The sequence below is a fragment of the Equus quagga genome, chromosome 14 (genome assembly GCF_021613505.1).
Source record: "Equus quagga isolate Etosha38 chromosome 14, UCLA_HA_Equagga_1.0, whole genome shotgun sequence".
Lineage (NCBI taxonomy): Eukaryota > Metazoa > Chordata > Mammalia > Perissodactyla > Equidae > Equus > Equus quagga.
In genome coordinates, this window is record NC_060280.1 from 94,840,697 (window position 1) to 94,859,118 (window position 18,422).

The 18,422-nt window shown below is 58.8% G+C and overlaps 2 protein-coding genes across 3 annotated transcripts; one reads left to right on the top strand and one right to left on the bottom strand.

Annotated features, from left to right (window-relative positions):
* Nucleotides 1-6: 6 nt before the first annotated feature.
* On the top strand, nt 7-8,287 carry MFSD12 (major facilitator superfamily domain containing 12). 2 transcript variants are annotated; one of them, XM_046684926.1, is made up of 10 exons: nt 7-336; nt 3,465-3,675; nt 4,787-4,925; nt 5,005-5,187; nt 5,430-5,522; nt 5,605-5,697; nt 6,183-6,353; nt 6,435-6,529; nt 7,563-7,693; nt 7,790-8,287. In XM_046684926.1, the coding sequence occupies exons 1-10, from the start codon at nt 39-41 to the stop codon at nt 7,810-7,812; spliced, it is 1,437 nt and encodes a 478-aa protein (XP_046540882.1). In that variant the 5' UTR covers nt 7-38; the 3' UTR covers nt 7,813-8,287. The 2 variants fall into 2 exon arrangements, with proteins under 2 accessions (XP_046540882.1, XP_046540880.1); XM_046684924.1 differs by lacking the exons at nt 7-336; nt 3,465-3,675 and having other exon boundaries at nt 3,703-4,925.
* A 102-nt stretch (nt 8,288-8,389) lies between these two features.
* On the bottom strand, nt 8,390-18,251 carry TEKTIP1 (tektin bundle interacting protein 1). The gene is made up of 4 exons (XM_046684929.1): nt 17,556-18,251; nt 8,943-9,181; nt 8,730-8,855; nt 8,390-8,618 (listed from the first exon to the last, which is right to left on the bottom strand). Exons 1-4 carry the CDS (start codon nt 17,636-17,638, stop codon nt 8,440-8,442), a joined length of 627 nt encoding a protein of 208 aa, XP_046540885.1. The 5' UTR covers nt 17,639-18,251; the 3' UTR covers nt 8,390-8,439.
* Nucleotides 18,252-18,422: the final 171 nt, after the last annotated feature.

The following is an 18,422-nucleotide window of genomic DNA, read 5'->3' on the forward strand; positions in this document are numbered from 1 at the left end:
CGGGGATCGCGGGCCCCGGCCGGGGGCGCGGCCGCGCCATGGTGCCCGGGTCCCCGGCGGCCGGAGCGGGGCCGGCGCCGCGGGCGCTGTCGCTGGCGGCGCGGCTGAGCTACGCGGTGGGCCACTTCCTCAACGACCTGTGCGCGTCCATGTGGTTCACGTACCTGCTGCTCTACCTGCACTCGGTGCGCGCCTACAGCTCGCGCGGCGCCGGCCTCCTGCTGCTGCTCGGCCAGGTGGCCGACGGGCTCTGCACGCCGCTCGTGGGCTACGAGGCCGACCGCGCCGCCGGCCGCTGCGCGCGCTGCGGGCCCCGCAAGGCCTGGCACCTGGTCGGTGAGTCCGCCGCCGGGGCTCGCGCCTGCCCGCCCGCGGGGACCGGCCCGTCTGTCCGTGCGCCCTCTGTCCATCCGCCCGAGGCCTGGGCCTCCCCCCTCTGTCTACCGGCCTGGGCCTCCCTCCTCTGTCTGTCTGTCCCCTGGCCTGGGCCTCCCCGCTCTGTCTGTCTGTCCTGTGGCCTGAACCTCCCCGCTCTGTCTGTCTGCCTCATGGCTGCCCTCTGACCTGCAGAGCCCCCTCCACCTGTTTATCTTTCCCTCCAGTGCCCCTTCCCTTTGTCCGTCTGTCTGACCCCGGGGCACCCTGAACCCTCTCTGGGTTGGGCCTGACTGTCCAGCGCCTCCTCTCTCCGTCTGTCCGGTCTGTCTGTCAGGGTGACCACCCAGGATGACTCTGTCTGTCTGAGTGACGGTCAGGCTGTCCAGAGCCACCCCCCGTGTCCGTCCGTCTGTGTGTCCGTCTCCTGCCTCACCTCGGGTGACCTGGTGACCGGGGGCACAGCCCTGGGAGCCGAGCGTCGCGGCCGTGCTGGCTGGCGGCCCTGGGGGCTGCGGGTAGCAGAGGAGGCATGGGGCTGGGCGCCCTGCCCAGTGCATGCTGGTGACACTGCCTGCTGGACCCAGGGCCTGGTGACAAGCCAGCCACTGTCCCTGCGGCTCGGCAGGGCAGAGGCGCCCGCATCCTGGCATCCGGCCGCCTGGCGTTGGGGAGGCACAGCCAGGAATCCCGCCCACCCCTGGAATTCCAGGCGGCGGCTTTCCAGAAGCCAGGAGGGGCCGGCTGCTGGCCCCGGGGACAGTGACGCTCAGCCCGGTCACGTTTGCAGGTGCAGCAGTCACCTGTGCAGCCGCAGCTAGGGCGGGGTGTCAGGTGTCCCGGGCGCTGAGCGTCCCGTGAAACCCTAGCAGTTGGGAGGGGACAGGGAGAGGCGGGCGGCTGGCGGTGGCCACCACGTCAGGGACGGCCGTTGAGGTGTCCTCTCCGGGCTCATGGTGGGGTCGCGGGTGGAGCCGAGCCCAAGTCTCGGAGGTGACCTCGTCCACAATAGTGAGATAAGCTGCTCGATGAGCGACAGGATGGCTTCCGGGCCAGAGAGAGGGGGACCCCCGAGGAGGAGCCAGCTGGGGACAGGGTCTCGGTGGAGGACACCGCGTGTGCAAAGGCCCTGAGGTGGGAGCCCCAGGCATGACAGTTGGCCTGTTTTGTGGGTGGGAGGCCTGAGCTTCCGCGGGGGTCCCTCCTGACCCCGAAGCCAGGACCTGGGTCCCCAGGAGAACCACCCATGTCAATCCGGAAGAGGAGGCTTTGTGCTCATGCAGACGGGCCGGGCTGGGTGCCCCTGCCCCACACCAAGCCCCACCTGTGCCCCTCCCCCACCTCAGGCCAACCCTCGGGCCGAGGATCGGTAGGGAAAGGAAGCTGGCCACCCCTCGTGCTGCCCGATAAGGTGGCTTGAGTAAAGGTCACCTCCGCAACAGTGCCCACTTCTCTATTCTTGCCCCGAGTCTGTGGGTGGTGGGGGGGGACTCTCCCTTATACTGCCCTCGGGGCTCCCCCTCTAGCCCAGGGAGGACCCTCAGCGCCAGACGTGGACGTTCCAGTGGGGTCTGGGCTGGGGCAGGTGGGGGACTGGGCTTCGTAAGCAGCAGAGCTCTGGAGGTGGAGACATTACCTTTGGGGTTTTGAAGGATGAATAGGAGTGTGTCTGTAAACTGACACCCCAGGCCGTTGAAACAGCTTGTGCAAAGCTGTAAAGTAACTCAGCTTTGAGGGGGGCAGGGGTTCAGAGCGGTGGGAACTCTCCCTTTCACACTTGAACTCTTAATTCTCACGCCGTCCTTGCGAGCCTCGTATTTTTATTGTCCGTTTTCTGGAAACTGAGGCCCAGCGGGCGGAGTCACTCACCGTTGTCCCCAGCGGGCGGCCGAGCCTGGCAATGGTTAACCCATCCGGCCGGGGCAGCACATTCTTTGGAGCTGAGTCCACGGTCAGGCCAGGCCCTGGGGGCCGCTCAGCCTCAGTTCCAGAGAAACAAACGGCAAGGAAGGAGGTTTTGCTTTCAGTTCCCGGTTCCAGGCCCCAGGGCGGGCCGGGCCGGGGATGAGGTCACCCCCGGCTGGGGACAGAGGCAGGCCAGCTGCCACCGGAGAGGAGGGAGGGGGCAGAGGGGAGGGGAGGTGGAGGAGAGAGGAAGGGGAGGCAGGATGTTCGGCGCCCTCTCTGCGGCCCGGTCCCCCTGGAAGCCATCCGGCTCACACCTGACTCATGGTGACTCATTGCTGTGCCCGTCCCCGTGCCGGGGGCTAGGGACACAGAGGTGACCAGAGGGACTGTTCCCCACCCCACTGAGCCCATGGTCTGGTGGGGGAGGCAGGCAGGAAACAGGCAGATGGACAGACGCAGAATTCCCAGGTGTGCCGAGCGGGGTGAAGGACAGAAAGCAGCGTCCAGATGTGTGCCGGGCGGGGAGGGGACTGCTGGTGACCGGGCTGGTCAGGGAGTGTTGCCTTGAGGAGGTGGCATTTGAGTTGAGTCCCGAGAGATGAAAAGGAGCTGGTCCTAATGGGATGTGAGGGGAAGAATGTTCCAGGCAGGGAGCACAGCTGGTGCAAAGGCCCTGGGGCAGGCCCGGGCCTGGTGTGTTAGAGGAAGAGTGAGGAGGCCTGTGTGGCTGGAGCAGAGGGAGGAGGGGGAGAGAGGGAGGAGGGAGGGCAGGGAGGGGCCTGGGGGGCCGCAGGGAGGACGGACGTGGGCTTATTCTGAGCTACTGGAGTGTTCTCCAGGGAGAGGCCCCCTCTTGAGGTGACGGGGACACAAGGCTCGGAGCGCAGGGTCCAGCCGAGACCCCCAGCGTCACCTGGGCCTCCTGACTCCTGGTGGCCCCACAGGACCCTCAACAGGAGCTGGGAGGGAAGGCCCCTCTGCTCTCCGCCTGCTGCATGACCTCAGGCTCTCTGTGCCTCAGTTTCCCCATCTGCCACCCCCTCCCCTCTCCGCCTGCTTCGTGACCTCAGGCGCTCTGTGCCTCGGTTTCCCCATCCAACACAAGGGGCATGGAGCGCGGGCTGGCTGGCGGGTGGAGGCCCGGCCCGGCCCGGCTCAGCGTCCCGTCGCCCCGCCCGCAGGCACCGTGTGCGTGCTGCTGTCCTTCCCGTTCATTTTCAGCCCGTGCCTGGGCTGCGGGGCCGCCACGCCCGAGTGGGCCGCCCTCCTCTACTACGGGCCCTTCATCGTCGTCTTCCAGTTCGGCTGGGCCGCCACGCAGATCGCGCACCTCAGCCTCATCCCCGAGCTCGTCACCAGCGACCACGAGAAGGTGGAGCTCACGGCCCTCAGGTACCTCCCGGGTGAGGGCGGGTGTCGGGCAGCTGTGGCCGCGGGACAAACGGCCGCAGAGTTAGCAGCTGGATCCTTGTGCAGCGTCCACGGGTCGGGGGTCCGGCTCGGCTTCGCTGGGTTTTCTGCCTCTGGGTCTGTCTCGAGGCCACGGTCCAGGCTTCAGCCCTGACTGGGGTGTCACCTGAGGCCTGAGGTCCCTCCCCCGTGCTCACACAGTTGGTGGCAGACGTGGCACTCAGGGTGCCTAGCTGCTCTGAGGCCAGCAGGACCCTCTCTGATCTCAGGGAAGGGCCAAGTCCTCGGTCTGAGCATCACCTGATTAGGTCAGGCCCACCCAGGGTAACCTCCCTTCGTTGCATCACTCAGTCCCTTTACCTAGACATGGGAGTGACAGCCCGTCACCTTCACAGGCCCCGTCCCCAAGGGGAGACGGGGTGTGGGGCTCCCCAGGGCCGTCTTAGAATCCCACCGGCTACATGTGGGTGCAGTTGGCACCCGGCTTATCTGTCAACCTGCTTGCGCTGCTGAAGGGGATTCCGGATATGACGACAATGGGAGCATTTATGGAGCGCCTACTGTGTGCAGGGCACAGTTCTAGACCCGACATGCGGATTACTTGCTTTAACCCTTGCATACCTGAGAGGCTGTCACCGCCCGAGGCCAGGGTTTGGGCAGAGCGGTGCCCCCGGGACGTGCGCGTGGGAGGGGCACAGGGACAGCACGTGCGCAGGGGCGGGTGGCCGGAGCTGCTCCTGGTGGGCGCCCTGTCAGTGCCGGTTCCTCCTGCTGCCGCAGCGGTGGCTTCCTCGAGGCCCCCGTCCCCACTGCCGCGGCCTGAGTTCCCCATTCCCGCCGCGGGCGGGCGGGAGGCCCTGACACGGGGTTGCCCAACGCCGCCCCGGGGTCCTTTGCCTGCGAGCGCGTCACCACCAGTCTTGCGCCATCGCACCTGGACCTCCGGGGGAGGCTGTCCCCACTTCCAGGAAGGAAGCAGGCCTGGTGGGATCCAGAGGCCCCCCCTGCCCCGTTCTGCCCGGATTCGGATTCGGGTGGCGGCCGTGAAGGGGGTGCCGGGGGTCCAGGCCGCGCTGACCCCCGCCCGCCGCAGGTACGCCTTCACCGTGGTGGCCAACATCACCGTCTTCGGCGCCGCCTGGCTGCTGCTGCGCCTGCAGGGCTCTGCGCGCGAGGGGCCCCCCGAGGAGGCCGGCGACCACCTGGGGGTCCAGGACGTGCCGGTGTTCCGGGTGAGCTGGGGCCACGGCGGGCCGCCCCGAGCCCTGCGCTCGAGCTGCGGCCGCTGACCGCCCCCCGCCCGGTCCGCAGACCCTGTCGCTGTGCGTCGTGGGCGTGGGCGCCGTCTTCTCGCTGCTGTTCCACCTGGGCACCCGGGAGAGGCGCCGGCCACCGGCGCAGGAGCCGGACGAGCGCAGCCCGCTGCTGGCCCCGGCCACCGCGCGCCCGCTGCTGCTCTGGAAGCACTGGCTCCGCGAGCCCTCCTTCTACCAGGTACGCTGGGCGGGGGGCGCACGGACACCCCCTCCGCGGGCTGGGCAGGGAGGGCCGGCATGGGCACACGCGCCCTTTCTGCAGTCCGCACCCGGGGCAGACATGACTAATCGATCAGCGTGCTCTTCCCACGGCGCCGGCCCGGGCCGTGGCTGCTAATGGATCAGGCGCAGCGCAGGGGCGCCCCCTGCTGGCGGGAGAGCCCCCTGGCCCCCAGCATCCCCTTGTCCGTCTGCGCACAGGTGGGCCTGCTGTACATGAGCACGAGGCTCATCGTGAACCTGTCCCAGACGTACATCGCCATGTATCTCACCTACTCCCTCAACCTGCCCAAGGTGAGCGGCCGGGGCGCCCGGGGCGGGGGTGGCGGGTGTCGCCCGCGAGGACCCCGCTGAGCCCGCGCCCCTCCGCCCGCAGAAGTTCATCGCCACCATCCCCCTGGTGATGTACGTCAGCGGCTTCTGCTCGTCCTTCCTCATGAAGCCGGTGAACAAGTGCATCGGGAGGAATGTGAGTGGCGGCCACCGCGCCCTCGCAGCTCAGGCCCCCGGAACCCCGGGATCCAGACCGCGGCGTGGGCGCCCCGTGGAAGCCCCGGGTCTGGGAACCGGGTTCCTGGATCTCGGGGCTGCAGAGCGCTAGAACGTTCGGCACTGACCACAGGGCTGGGCTGGGGGTGGCCCCGAGATGGAGGTACAGAAGCCTTTGTTTTGTTTGAGTAGCTCTGCGTTTCCATGTGGGCAGCCACTGCCTCCGGTGGCAGCCGCGTGGGACGGCCCGGGCTTAGGATGTCGGCTCCTCGGAGCTCCCGGCACCTCGGGCTCCCACAGTCCCAGGATCCTCTGCGCTCAAAGCTGGGGCTCCTTAGGGACGGTCTAGCTCGACCCCCTCATTCCTGGGAGGAGGGCAGTGGATTGAAGACCAGAGAGGGCAAGCGCCAGGCTCCTGGTGCCCAGCAAGGTGGGCCTGACGGGGGGGCCCCGCCTCCTCTGCAGATGACCTACTTCGTGGGCCTCCTGGTGATCCTGGCCTTCGCAGCCTGGGTGGCGCTGGTCGATGAGCTGGGCATGGCCGTGTACGTGGCCGCCGTGCTGCTGGGCGGGGGCTGTGCCACCATCCTCGTCACTTCACTGGCCATGACGGCTGACCTCATCGGCCCGCACACGGTAGGGCTGGGGGCAGGGCCGGGTGGGGGTCGGGGACCGGGGTCCGGCCGTGGGTGCTGACCCCCTGCGCGTGTCCCCCAGCACAGCGGAGCTTTCGTGTACGGCGCCATGAGCTTCTCAGATAAGGTGGCCAATGGGCTGGCGGTCATGGTCATCCAGAGCCTGCACCCTTGCTCGTGAGTGTCACCCATTTGTTCGTTCATTTAGTAAGAGTGTCCTGAGTGTGTGCTGTGTGCCAGGCACTGCCAGGTCTGGGGGTTTGGCAGTTTGGGTTTGGGTCTAGGCGGTTCACAGGCTGGGGAGACCAAGTTGTTCCTGTCCTCAGGCACTTCGTTTATTCATTCAACAAACACTGTCTCATGTGCCAGGGGCTGAGGGCACAGCATACAGGTGTATGAGGGAACGTGAGTGGGCAGGCTGGGGGAACCTGGAATCTGCGTACCTCCGGCCCTCAGAACGTGGGGTTCCAGACCCCTGAGTTCACACCTTGTAGAAGCCGGGGACCCGGAACCAAAGCCGGCCTGGCGTCTGTGCTCGGGGAGCTGGGGCAGCACCCGCCTCTCCACTCATCGCACTAACCGATGTGTGACGCAGACCAGTGGTGAGGGGTGGGGAGGACACCACTCACGGCCTGACGGGGCGGCAGGTCAGGGAGGGCCTCCCGGGGTCGGGGGACGTTGGTCCTGGACGTCGGGGAGGTAGTTCTGGCAGACGGGGAGGGACAGCCCTGGGGCAGGACGGGGCCTGGGGTGTGGGAGGAGGAGCCAGGAGGATCCTGTGGCTGGAGCAGAGGGAGGAAGGGCACAGAGGGAGGAGGGAGAGCAGGGAGGGGACGGGGCAGGTCGCGCGGGGCCTGGGGGGCCCAAGGAGGGGAGCCTGGAGGGCTGCGGGCGGAGGCGGCGGGACGGACTCGGGCTCCGGGCGCCCTCTGGTGGCGGCCGCGGGGAGGACAGACGGAGACCAGGAGGAGGGGCCGGCGCTGGTCCGGGAGGCGACGCTGGGGGCCCAGGCGGAGGCGGAGCGGGGAGAAGTGGGCGGGCCTGGGGTGGCCTTTGACGGCGGAGCCGCACCGGCTGAAGGTGGGAGGGAGGGGAGGAGGGGGTCGAGGGGGCCCCTGGTGCCGGGAAAGGCGGGGCTGCGCCCGGCTGAGCGGGGGGAAGGGCATGGGGGGCCCTCGGCGTCCGCTCACGGCCGCCCCCCCCCCCCCAGCCTGGAGCTGTGCTGCAGGGCCTGCGTGGGCTTCTACCACTGGGTGATGGTGGCCGTGACGGGCGGCGTGGGCGTGGCCGCCACCCTCTCCCTGTGCAGCCTCCTCGTCTGGCCGATCCGCCTGCGGAGCTGTGAGTTGTAGCCCCTCCCCCCCAAAAAGCCCAAACAGCCACGCCTGGTGGGACAGGGACAGTCACCCTCACTGACCCCACCGCCTTCTCTTGCAGGGGACCCTGGAGCCCAACCCTGACCCCCCCACGACCCCCGTGTGGAGGAAGCACGACTGCACATTCCACGTCCAGCCGAGGCCGAGAAGCGCCCTGCCTGGCTGCGGGCCGGCGGGCGAGGGCGGGACACGCAGGACCCTGGCGGCTTATCCCGCTGGGACAGGGCCCCTGAGCTAGGCCCTGAGGTCCCCAGGGCCGTGGGGTCCTCGCAGGTCTGGGGGTGCCCCGGTCCAGCTCTGGATGGTCTGGGGCCCTCTCTCTGTTGTGTGGGGGCAGGACGTGAGGGGCCCAGGGCTGTGCCGGGCTCAGCCCCGGTTCCTGGCTCATCCTCGGCCCCGCTGGGGTCTCCCGGCCGCTGCCAGGCCTCTTGGGGACAGTGTGTCACGGAGGCAGCCAGGAGTCCCCACTGGGGCTGCCCAGGCCCGGGGTGCCAGCAGGTGAGCCCAGCTCCTGGCTGCGCCAACAGTGAATAAAGAGCCGCCGGTGGGCGCGCGAGGACTCGCTGGCTGTTTGCTGGGACCAGGAGGGGAGGGGACGGCTGGGGCCCTGCGTCCGCCCGGGCTCAGTCACTAGCGCCCCCCAGCTGCCCGCCCATCCCCATCCCGTCCTCGTGTGGACAGACACACGGCCGCCTGGGCAGCAGGTCTGTATCAGTAAGGGGCCGTGGGGACAGCTGGGGCCCGCAGGCCGGTGGAGGGACAGTAAGGCTCCAGGTTCCACTGACGGTACATCTGGCTGGTGTGGCGCGGGCGCTGGGGCGCGGACAGGAACGGCACATAATCGGACGCCCGCCACAGCGGCTCCACCCCGTGCTGGTGTCTGTTGACCACTGCAGGGCCAGGACCTGTCACCTCCTGGCCCCACCTCCGTCCCCGGGCAGGTTCCCCCCTCTGGGGGCCACCCGCCCCCGTCCCCATTCCCTGGCCCGGCCACTCCTCACCGTACTCCTTGCCGGGGGTGGCTCTGTCCTTCCACAGCATGCTGCCCCATCGCGGGCAGGGCGCCCCGGACTGCGCGGGGACCACCGGGTCATACCAGGCGGTCTCGCGGAGGCGCAGGGTGTAGGCTGCAGGGGGCGTGGGGAGGGGGGAGGTCATCTCCCCTCTCCGTCGTCCCACCTTCCCTGGGGCTGGCCGGGGGCCCGGGCGCTCACCTGACGGCAGGCTCCGCTCCCGATGGCTGTAGCATCCGTGCCAGCGGGCGTAGGCCTCGCGGTAGGGGCTGTCCGGGGACCTCGGGAGCGTGTACCAGGCCTCACGGGGGTCCGAGTTGGTCAGGCCAGTGTACCACGGCTGGCCGGCCGCGTCGTGCCCCATGGGCGTGTACTTCCAGCGTGTGGCCTGCTTGATGGCCGGCGCCCAGCGGGGCCCCTCCAGGGACAAGTAGTCATCTCTGGGGGTGGGAGGTGGGGGAGGCTGAGCTCACGGCCGCCCTGTCCTCTCCGGGCCTCCGCTTGCCCGTCTCCAGGAGGGGCCTTGCCACGCTGAGGGTGCGGAAGCCTGGCCATGGCACGGGGGCCTGCCTCGGGCCCCACCCGGCCCTATCTGTCCTTCAGCGCTGGACACCCCCACCCGGGCTGGCAGAGGTGGGCCGGCTGACCCCTTGTGGCCCCCTCCTCTGCCGCATCGTCCTTGGCTCCCCAGGACCCTCCCAAACCTTTCAGCTTTTCTTGCCTCTTCCCCAGGGGACTCCAGGGAGGGACGAAGGCTCTGGCCTCTCCTGGGATCCTGACCTTGTCCAGCCTCTCAGCCCTGCAGGCCCCTTCCTCCAGGCAGCCCCCTGGCCTGGAGGTGCGTCAGGAGCAAGGAATCTAGGCTGCTGCTGAGTGGGTGCCCGTTGGTTTGGCCTGAGAGCCATGGACTGGGGACACAGGAAAAGCACGTGGGGGTGCCCACGCTCCCGGGCAGGCCCTTGGGGAACCCTGTGCCATCGTCCTGCACCCAGTCGTTAGGGGCCAGCTGGGAGTGAGGCCGAGCTCTCGTTGAAAGGAGAAACTATGTAGTTACGTGTCTGTTCCAGGGGCCTCTGGTGCCAGAGACTGCCCTGGGCTGAAGGCACCAGGAGGGCTTCCCTGAGGCAGAGGGGGCGGCATGTGCAAAGGTCCTGGGGCAGCAGGGGGCCGTTTAAGGAACAGAGGCTGCATTGCAGACAAAGGAGCGGAGATACGCTCATCATGGCAACAATCAAACCTCAGTGAAGTATCATTGATACTAAAAATGAAGAAAAGTGACAAGACCCAAAGCTTGCAGGGAAGCTGCAGGGAAACCTGCTTGACTGGAAACCTCGAATGGCAGTTCCTTCCTGGATGCAAAGACAGGCCTGTGCTTTGACCTGGCGAGCTTGCTCCTGGGAAATCCCCCCAGAGGATGAGGGGTCGGCCCCGGATGGCCCAGCAGGGCTCCGACAGAAGGCTTGCATCTCTGCCTCGCACAGGGCGCCGGCTCAGGGTCCTTGCTCCAGCAGATGATCGGTCATGGAGAACTGGAACCCACAGGTCTCATGAAAGGTGGGGCCTTCAGTTCAGTCAAACAACACACCAGAGGGTGGGAGAGAAGACAGGCAAACCAGAACAGAGGGTCGGCCCACTGAGGACCAGGCAGGGGAGTCACCCAATCGGAGCAGCAAAGAGAAGAGTGAAAAATGGTGAAGATAGCACGAGGGGCTTATGGGACGACATCAAGCAGACCATCACTCGCATTACAGGGGTCCCAGAAGGAGAACAGAGAGAAGAAGGGGCAGGAGTCCTGTCTGAGGACATAGAGACTGAAAGCTCCCCTAACCTGGGCAGGGAGACAGACATCCAGACCCAGGAAGCCCAGACGGTCCAAATAAGATGAATCCAAAGAGACTCATGCTAAGACAGATTGTCATCAAAATGCCAAGAGTTAAGGACAAGGAGAGAATCTTAGAAACAGCGAGAGGAGGCCAACTTGTTCCGTACAAGGGAACCCCCGTGAGACCATGGCAGGGTTCTCACTTCGCAGGCCAGAACGGAGTGGCATGTGCTAAAAGGAAAAACTTTCAACTGAGAAAACTACCCAGCTAGGTTATCATTCCGAATTGAAGGGGAGAGGAAGAGATTTCCAGACACGCAAAAGCTAAAAGAAGTCATCACTACTAAACTGGCCTTAAAAGAAATGTTAAAGGGACTTTTTTTTTTTTTTTTTGAGGAAGATTAGCCCTGAGCTAACTGCCGCCAATCCTTCTCTTTTTGCTGAGGAAGACTGGCCCTGAGCTAACATCCGTACCCATCTTCCTCTATTTTCTATGTGGGATGCCTGCCACAGCATGGTGTGCCAAGCGGTGCCATGTCCGCACCTGGGATCCAAACCGGCGAACCCTGGGCCGCCGAAGCGGAACGTGCGCACTTAACCGCTGCGCCACCGGGCCAGCCCCTAAAGGGACTTCTTTAAGCTGAAAAGAAAGGGCACTAATTAGTAACAGGGAAACAAGTGAAAGTATAAATCTGACCAGTAGCGATAAATATGTAGTAAAAATAGTGGCTTAATCACTTATAAATGTAATATGAAAGTTAAAAGCAAAAGTAGGAAAAACAACTAAGTCCAATGATTAGTTAAGGGAGACACAAGACAAAAGATGTAAAATGTGACATTGAGGATATAAAACGTGGTGGGGAGTAAAGATGTAGAGCTTTACACTGGGATCAGGTATCCGTGAGCCTCATCACCACAAAGCAAGCACACACAGTAGATACACACGCGATAACGAGAAGGGAACCTAAGCGTAACACTACAGAAAGTCATGCAACACGAGGGAAGGAAGCGAGAGAGAAACAGAGAACTGCAAAACAGCCAGAAAACAATTCACAAAATGACAGTAAGTACAGCCTATCAATAATTGCTCTAAATGTAAATGGACTAAGTTCTCTGATCAAAAGACAGAGTGGCTGATTGGATAACAAAACATCTATATGCTGCCTACAGGATACTGACTTCAGATGTGAGGACACACAGACTGAAGGTGAAGGAATGAAACAAGATGTTTCATGCAAATGGAAACCAAAAACCTGGGGTAGCTATTTTCATATCACACAAAATAGACTTTAAAACAAACGCTGTAGAAAGAGACCAAGAGATTCATCATTACATATGATAAAAGGGTCAATCTAAGAAGATATAACATCTGTAAGTATTTCTGTTCCCAACAGAGGGGCTCATAAATACATCAAACATCTATTAAGAGGGAAAGTGACAGCAATACAATACTAGCTGGGGACTTTAATACCCCCACTTACATCGATGGATAGAGCATCCACACAGAAAAGCAGTAAGGACACACTGTTGGCCGACCTGGTGGCATACTGGTTAAGTTCGTGCGCTCTGCTTAGGTGGCCTTGGGTTTGCAGGTTTGGATCCCGGGCGTGGACCTACACACTGCTCATTGAGCCACGCTGTGGCAGCGTCCCACATACAAAATACAGGGAGATTGGCACAGATGTTAGCTTGCGGCAAATCTTCCTCAAGCAAAAAGAGGAAGATTGGAAATGGATGTTAGCTCAGGGCTGATCTTCCTCACCAAAAAAACAAAAACAAACAAACAAAAAAACTTTTGGAAAAAAATGACACACTGGCCTTAAACAACACATTAGAATAAATGGACTTAAGAGATATATACAAAACATTCCATCTAATAGCAGCAGACCACACATTGTTCTCACGTGCACATGGAGCATTCTCCAGGACAGACCCTATGTTAGGCCATAAAACAAGTCTCAGGACATTTAAGAAGACTTAAGTCATATCAAACATCTTTTCTGACCACATGGTTTGAAAATAGAAATTACACTAAGCAAACTGGAAAATTGATACACGTGTGGAGATTAAACAACGTGCTAATGAACAACCAATGGGTCAAAGAAGAAATCTAAAGAGAAATAAAATAACCTTGAGACCAAAAAAATGGAAATACGACATACCCAAATCTGAGATGCAGCAAAAGCAGTTCTAAGAGGCACGTTCATAGTGATAAATGCCTATGTCAAGAAACAAGAAAAATCTCAGATGAACAATCTAACTTTACACCTAAAGGAACGAGACAAAGAAGAACAAATGAGGCCCAAAGGCAGAAGAAAGAAGAAAATAATAAAGATCAGAGTGCAAATAAATTAAACAGACTAAAAAGATAATAGGAAAGATCAATGAAACTAAGAGCTGGTTCTTTGAAAAGATGAACAAAAGTGACAAACCTATAAAAAAATGGGAGAGGACTCAAATAAATAAAATCAGAAACGACAGAGAAGTTACAAGTGAAACCAAGGAAATAAACGGTTGTAAGAGACACTACAAATGAGTGAATGTCAACAAATTGGGTAACTTAGAAGAAATGGATGAATTCCTCGAAACATACAACCTACCAAGACTGAATCACGAAGAAACAGAAAATGTGACCAGAGCAATTACTAGTAAGAAGGTTGAATCAGTAATCAAGAATCTCCCAGCAAACAAAAGTCCAGGACCGGATGCTTTCACTGTGACTTCTACCCAACAAAGATTTAATACCTATCCTTCTCAAACTCTTCCAAAAACAGGAGAGACCATACACTTCCAAACTCATTGCATGAGGCCAGCATTACCCTGATACCAGAATGAGGCAAGGAGGCCACAAGAAAAGAAAACTAGACGCCAATATCCCTGATGAATGTAGATGCAAAAGTCCTCATCAAAATATTAGCAGACTGAATTCAACGATGCATTACAGGATCCCACATCGTGACCCAGAGGGATTCATTCCAGGGATGCAGGGGTGGTTCAACACCTGCAAATCAGTCACGGTGACAGACCGCCTCGGAAGAATGAAGAATGAAAACCACATGATCATCTCGATAGATGCAGAAAAAGCACTTGATAAAATTCAACATTCTTTCATGATAACTCTCAACAAAGTGGGTACAGAGGGAACAATACCCCAACATAATAAAGGCCACATATGATAAGCTCACAGCCAACATCAAAGTCAACGGTGAAAAGCTGGAAGCTTCTCCTCTAGGACCAGGAACAAGACAAGGATGCCCACTCTCACCACATCCAACCTAGTATTGGAAGTCGTAGACAGAGCAATTAGGCAGGAAAAAGAAATAAAAGGCAGTCAAACTGGAGAAGAAGAAGAAAGCCTGTCACTCTTTGCAGATGACATCATCATATACAGAAAACCCTAAAGACCTCATCAAAAAACTGTTAGGACCAACAAATTCAGTAAAGTTGCAGGGTAGAGAGTCAATATGCAAAAAAATCTACTGCATTTCTATACACCAATAAGGAATCAGCAGAAAGAGAACGAAAGCAACCCCATTTACAGTTGCATCAAAAAGAGTAAATACCTAACAATAAATTTAACCAAGGAGATGAAAGACCTGTATATTGAAAACTAGAAGACACTGATGAAAGAAACTGAAGACACAAATAAAGGGAAAGATAGTCCTTGCTCAAGGACTGGAACAATCGTTGTTAAAATGTCCATATTACCCAAAGCAATCTACAGATTCAATGGAATCCCCATCAAAATTCCAATGGCATTTTTCAAAGAACTAGAATAATCCTAAAACCCGTATGGAACTGTAAAAAACTCCAAAAAGCCAAAGAAATCTTGAGAAAGGAGAACAAAGCTGGAGGCATCGTGCTCCCTGATTTTAAATTGTATTACAAAGCTACAGCCATCACAACAGTATGGTGTTGGCATAAAAACAGACACATAGATCAACACAACAGAAGAGAGAGCCCAGAAATAAACCCACGCACATATGGTCAGTTAATTTACAACACAGGAGGCAAGAGTACACAATGGGGAAAGGACAGGGTCTTCAATAAATGGTGTTGGGAAAACTGGGCAGCCACATGCAAGAGAATGAAACTGGACGCTATCTTACACCAAACACAAAAATTAAGTCAGAGGAGATCAAAGACTTTAATGTAAGACCTGAAACCATAAAACTCACGGAAAAAAACATAAGCAGTAAGCCCCTTGACGTTGGTCTTGGTGATTTTTTTAATCGGACGCCAAAAAATGGAAACAATGAAAGCAAATAAGTGGGACTACATCAAACTAAAGAGCTTCTGCACAGCAAAGGAAACCATCAACAAAATGAAAAGAGAACCTACTGAATGGGAGAAAAGATTTGCAAATCATCTCTCTGATAAGGGACTAATATTCATAATATATAAAGAACTCATACAATTCAATAAAAAAAAAATTTGATTAAAAAATGGGCAGAGGATCCGAGTAGGTTTTTCCAAAGACGACACAGAGAGATGCTCGACATCACTAGTCATCAGGGAAGTGCCAATGAAAACCACATGAGATGCCACCACACACCTCTTAGGATGGCCATCAGCAAAGAGTCGACAGATAACAAGTGGACATGGAGAAAAGGGAAGCCTGGTGCGTGGCTGGTAGGATGTAAATTGGTGCGGCCACTATGGGAAATGGCATGGAGGTTCCTCAAAAACTAGAATTCTCATACGATCCTGCAATCCCACTTCTGGGTGTTTCCTAGAAGAAAAGAAAAACACTAACGCGAAAAGATCTATGCACGCCCGCGTTCATCGCAGCCTTATTTACAATCGTCATGGAAACGACCTAAGTTTCCAACAATGGATGAGTGGATGAAGAAGATGAGGTGTGTGTACATATATATGCAATGGAATATTATTCAGCCAGCAAAAAGGATGAGATCGTGCCGTTTGTGACAAGATGGCTGGAGCTTGAGGGCATTATGCACAGTGGAATAGAGAAAGACAAACACTGTATGATCTCTTACACGTGGAATCTAGACAACGACAAGCTCATGGATAAGAGAACACACTGTGGTTGCCAGAGGCGGGGGCGGGGGTGGGAGAGCCCGGTGAAGAGGGTCAGAGGCTAAAAAGAGAAAACGATAGGTGCATTACTGAGGATCGGTTTCTTCTTGATGCACGAACAGAAAAGCAGGATGGAAGTTACCACAGTATCAATTCCAGTTCAAGTGACTTTCCTTTTGAACCGTAACATGACAAGAAAACTTACTTTGAAATAGAAACCCTAGTTTAAGGAATATCCATGCTCACATTTTCCACTTGAGCAAACAACTTACATTTACCTGTTTTCTGCAAAACAAGTTGATTCTAATAGGACCTTTTTAGTCAAGCAGAGCAGCTATAAAGGGTTAAGCATGAAAATAATCCTTGTTAATACTGATAGGAACCTTTCATAATATAAGCCTCACACCAATGAAATACACAGAAGGTGATTTTCTAAGTATTTCTGGCATCATCTTAAGTTTAAAAAAAGAAAAAAAAAAAAAAGAGAGAAAAAGCCAGGATTGGCCTGGCCGGTTCCAGATCGTCCGTCTGGGGAACCCCACATCGCCGGGTTTGCCCCGCCAGGGGGATTTCAAGGGACGCCCCACCCTTTAGAAGTGAACGTTTCTGAACTGCAAAAGGCACCTGGTTTGTGAGACGCGCTTAAAACGCTCTAAAATAAGACGCGTGTGAGTCTCTATGTTGCCAATGATCCCTCATGAAAAAACAAACATTATAGCTGGGAAAAAGTTTTTTCTCATGACAAATGAATGCCTTTTGGTCTCGAATCAAGAGATTTCCTTGCATTGAAAAAAAAATTAGTGTTAAAAAAAAGTGTCCCCTCTTGCCCCAGCCGCCAGCCCCCGGCATGTGGGCTGCCACCCTCATTTCTTCTGCCCGCTTCCAGGAGGAGGCAGCGTGCGTGGATCTGCCTTGCTCACTGTTTCACTTTTTTTTTCTTTTTTGAGGAGGGTTAGCCCTGAGCTAACTACTGCCAATCCCTCTCTTTTTGCTGAGGAATACTGGCCCTGAGCTCAATCCGTGTGCATTTTCCGCTCCATTTCACACCTTTCCTTGATGCCTTTCTTTGGACACAGAGCAGAAGCTGCTCGCTCCTGTTTTGAGAGCCGCGTACTCATCCGTTAGTCACTGTAAGCAGTCCTTATTAACAATGCTTTCCAGGGCTGGAAGTCCCCCCAGATTCACGTGCCCTCCCGTGGAAGCAGGGGCGAGTGCAGGACTCTGTGGAGGTGAGGTCATGCTGGGGAGGGCGGGCCGGCTGCACGGCCTGGGCCCTTGTAAGGAGAGGGCATCTGGACACAGACGGGCAAGGCACGCCATGATGGAGGCAGAGATGGGAGTGAGGCCCCCACAGGCCCAGGGCCACCAAGGCGTGCCAGTGAGTCACTGGAAGCTGGGAGAGACATGGGACAGAGCCCCCTGACATGAGGCCCGGGGGGACCCCCTGGATCCCTGACTCTGGCTGCCAGAGCTGGGGGAGGACGGATGTGTGGGGCTCACGCAGACACTGGTTCATTCCGTGCTGGGCACAGCGACCACTCCCGTGGGCACAGCCTGGTGCGCTCTGCACGCCAGCTGGGAGCTGGGTACCGGGGTCGGGGGCGGGGAGGGGATGTGGAGCCGCCCGGCTAGGATGCTGGAGTGGTGCACAGACGGGCCGTCTATGGGGCCGGGGAGCTGGGCATGGGGAGGGATGCAGGAGCAGCGGGGTTAGGATGCGGAAGGGCGGCACCGCCCCTCTGCTCCTGCGTCGCTGTGCACACCTAGCCATGTTGCACAGGGTCCTCAGGGCCTGGTGCCCCCACACCTTGGAGCACTGGGAAGCCGCCCACCCCAGCCGCCCTGGCCCAAAGCCGTGGGCTCCCCCTGGGCCGCTGGAGAGAAGCCAGACCCAGGCCATGTGGCCTGAGACCCAGCGAGCTCGCTCCGTGCGGGGCGGGGCGGGCGCCCACCTGTACAGAGGAGCCGGGGAGTCCACTTCGAGGGTCCCCCGCGGGACGTAGGGCAGGGCAGGGTCCCGCTGCAGGCTCTGCATGTCTGCCTCCGGGTCCCAGGAGCTCTGGCCTAGAAGGCCTGGGGACCACTGTTGACAGCAACAAAGGCCGCCCACCCTGGGTGTCCTGGCAACGGCGCTGGCCAGCCCGGCCCCATCCAGGCCCCTCCCCCGGCTGAGGGCAGAGGCTGCAGGCAGGAGGTGGGAACACCCCTGGCGGGGGGTCTAGCCGTGAGCCCCGCCTCCTGGTACCTCCAGCTGGGCCCCTCCCAACACTCCCACGGTGGGTCTGCCAGCTGAACGAAGGTTCCCGATTCTCCTCCCGCATCCTCAGCTCCACCCTCCCAGGGCTCAGGCTGGGACCCGAGTCCCCAGCTCCTCTCTTCTCACCCCACCACCATCCAGTCCTTCGTGTTACCAGAATAAACCAGAGTGAAACCCTGCACACCCATGTTCACAGCAGCCAAAGCTCAATGCCCATTAACCGCAGAACGGATCCACAGTGTGTCCATCCACACGCTGGAGCACAACGCAGCCGTGACGAGGAGCGAGGCCCTCACACGGCCGCACGTGGACGGACCTGAACACACGACGCTCAGGGAGAGAAGCAGACACAGAAGGACACACGGCGTGTGACCCCATTGACAGGAAACGTCCAGAACAGGCAGATCCACAGACAGAGAGCCGGCTTGTGGGGGCCAGGGGCTGGGGAGTGACTGATGGGGACGGGGGTTTCTTTTGGGGGAGATGGAATGTTCTGGAATTAGTGGTGATGGCAGCACAACATAATAAATATACTAAAACCCACTGAATTGTACAGTTTAAG

What these genes read in the sequence shown, in the direction of transcription:
- MFSD12 (XM_046684924.1), top strand. Translation starts at nt 4,155, where the DNA reads ATGTGGGTGCAGTTGGCACCCGGCTTATCTGTCAACCTGCTTGCGCTG. An exon ending in AGGACGTGCCGGTGTTCCGG is followed by an intron (nt 4,926 to 5,004) that starts GTGAGCTGGGGC and finishes CCCGGTCCGCAG; the next exon opens with ACCCTGTCGCTGTGCGTCGT. An exon ending in GCCGATCCGCCTGCGGAGCT is followed by an intron (nt 7,694 to 7,789) that starts GTGAGTTGTAGC and finishes CTTCTCTTGCAG; the next exon opens with GGGACCCTGGAGCCCAACCC.
- TEKTIP1 (XM_046684929.1), bottom strand. Translation starts at nt 17,638, where the DNA reads ATGCAGAGCCTGCAGCGGGACCCTGCCCTGCCCTACGTCCCGCGGGGG. An exon ending in TCCCCGGCTCCTCTGTACAG is followed by an intron (nt 9,182 to 17,555) that starts GTGGGCGCCCGC and finishes TCCCACCCCCAG; the next exon opens with AGATGACTACTTGTCCCTGG. An exon ending in CACCCCCGGCAAGGAGTACG is followed by an intron (nt 8,619 to 8,729) that starts GTGAGGAGTGGC and finishes CTGGCCCTGCAG; the next exon opens with TGGTCAACAGACACCAGCAC.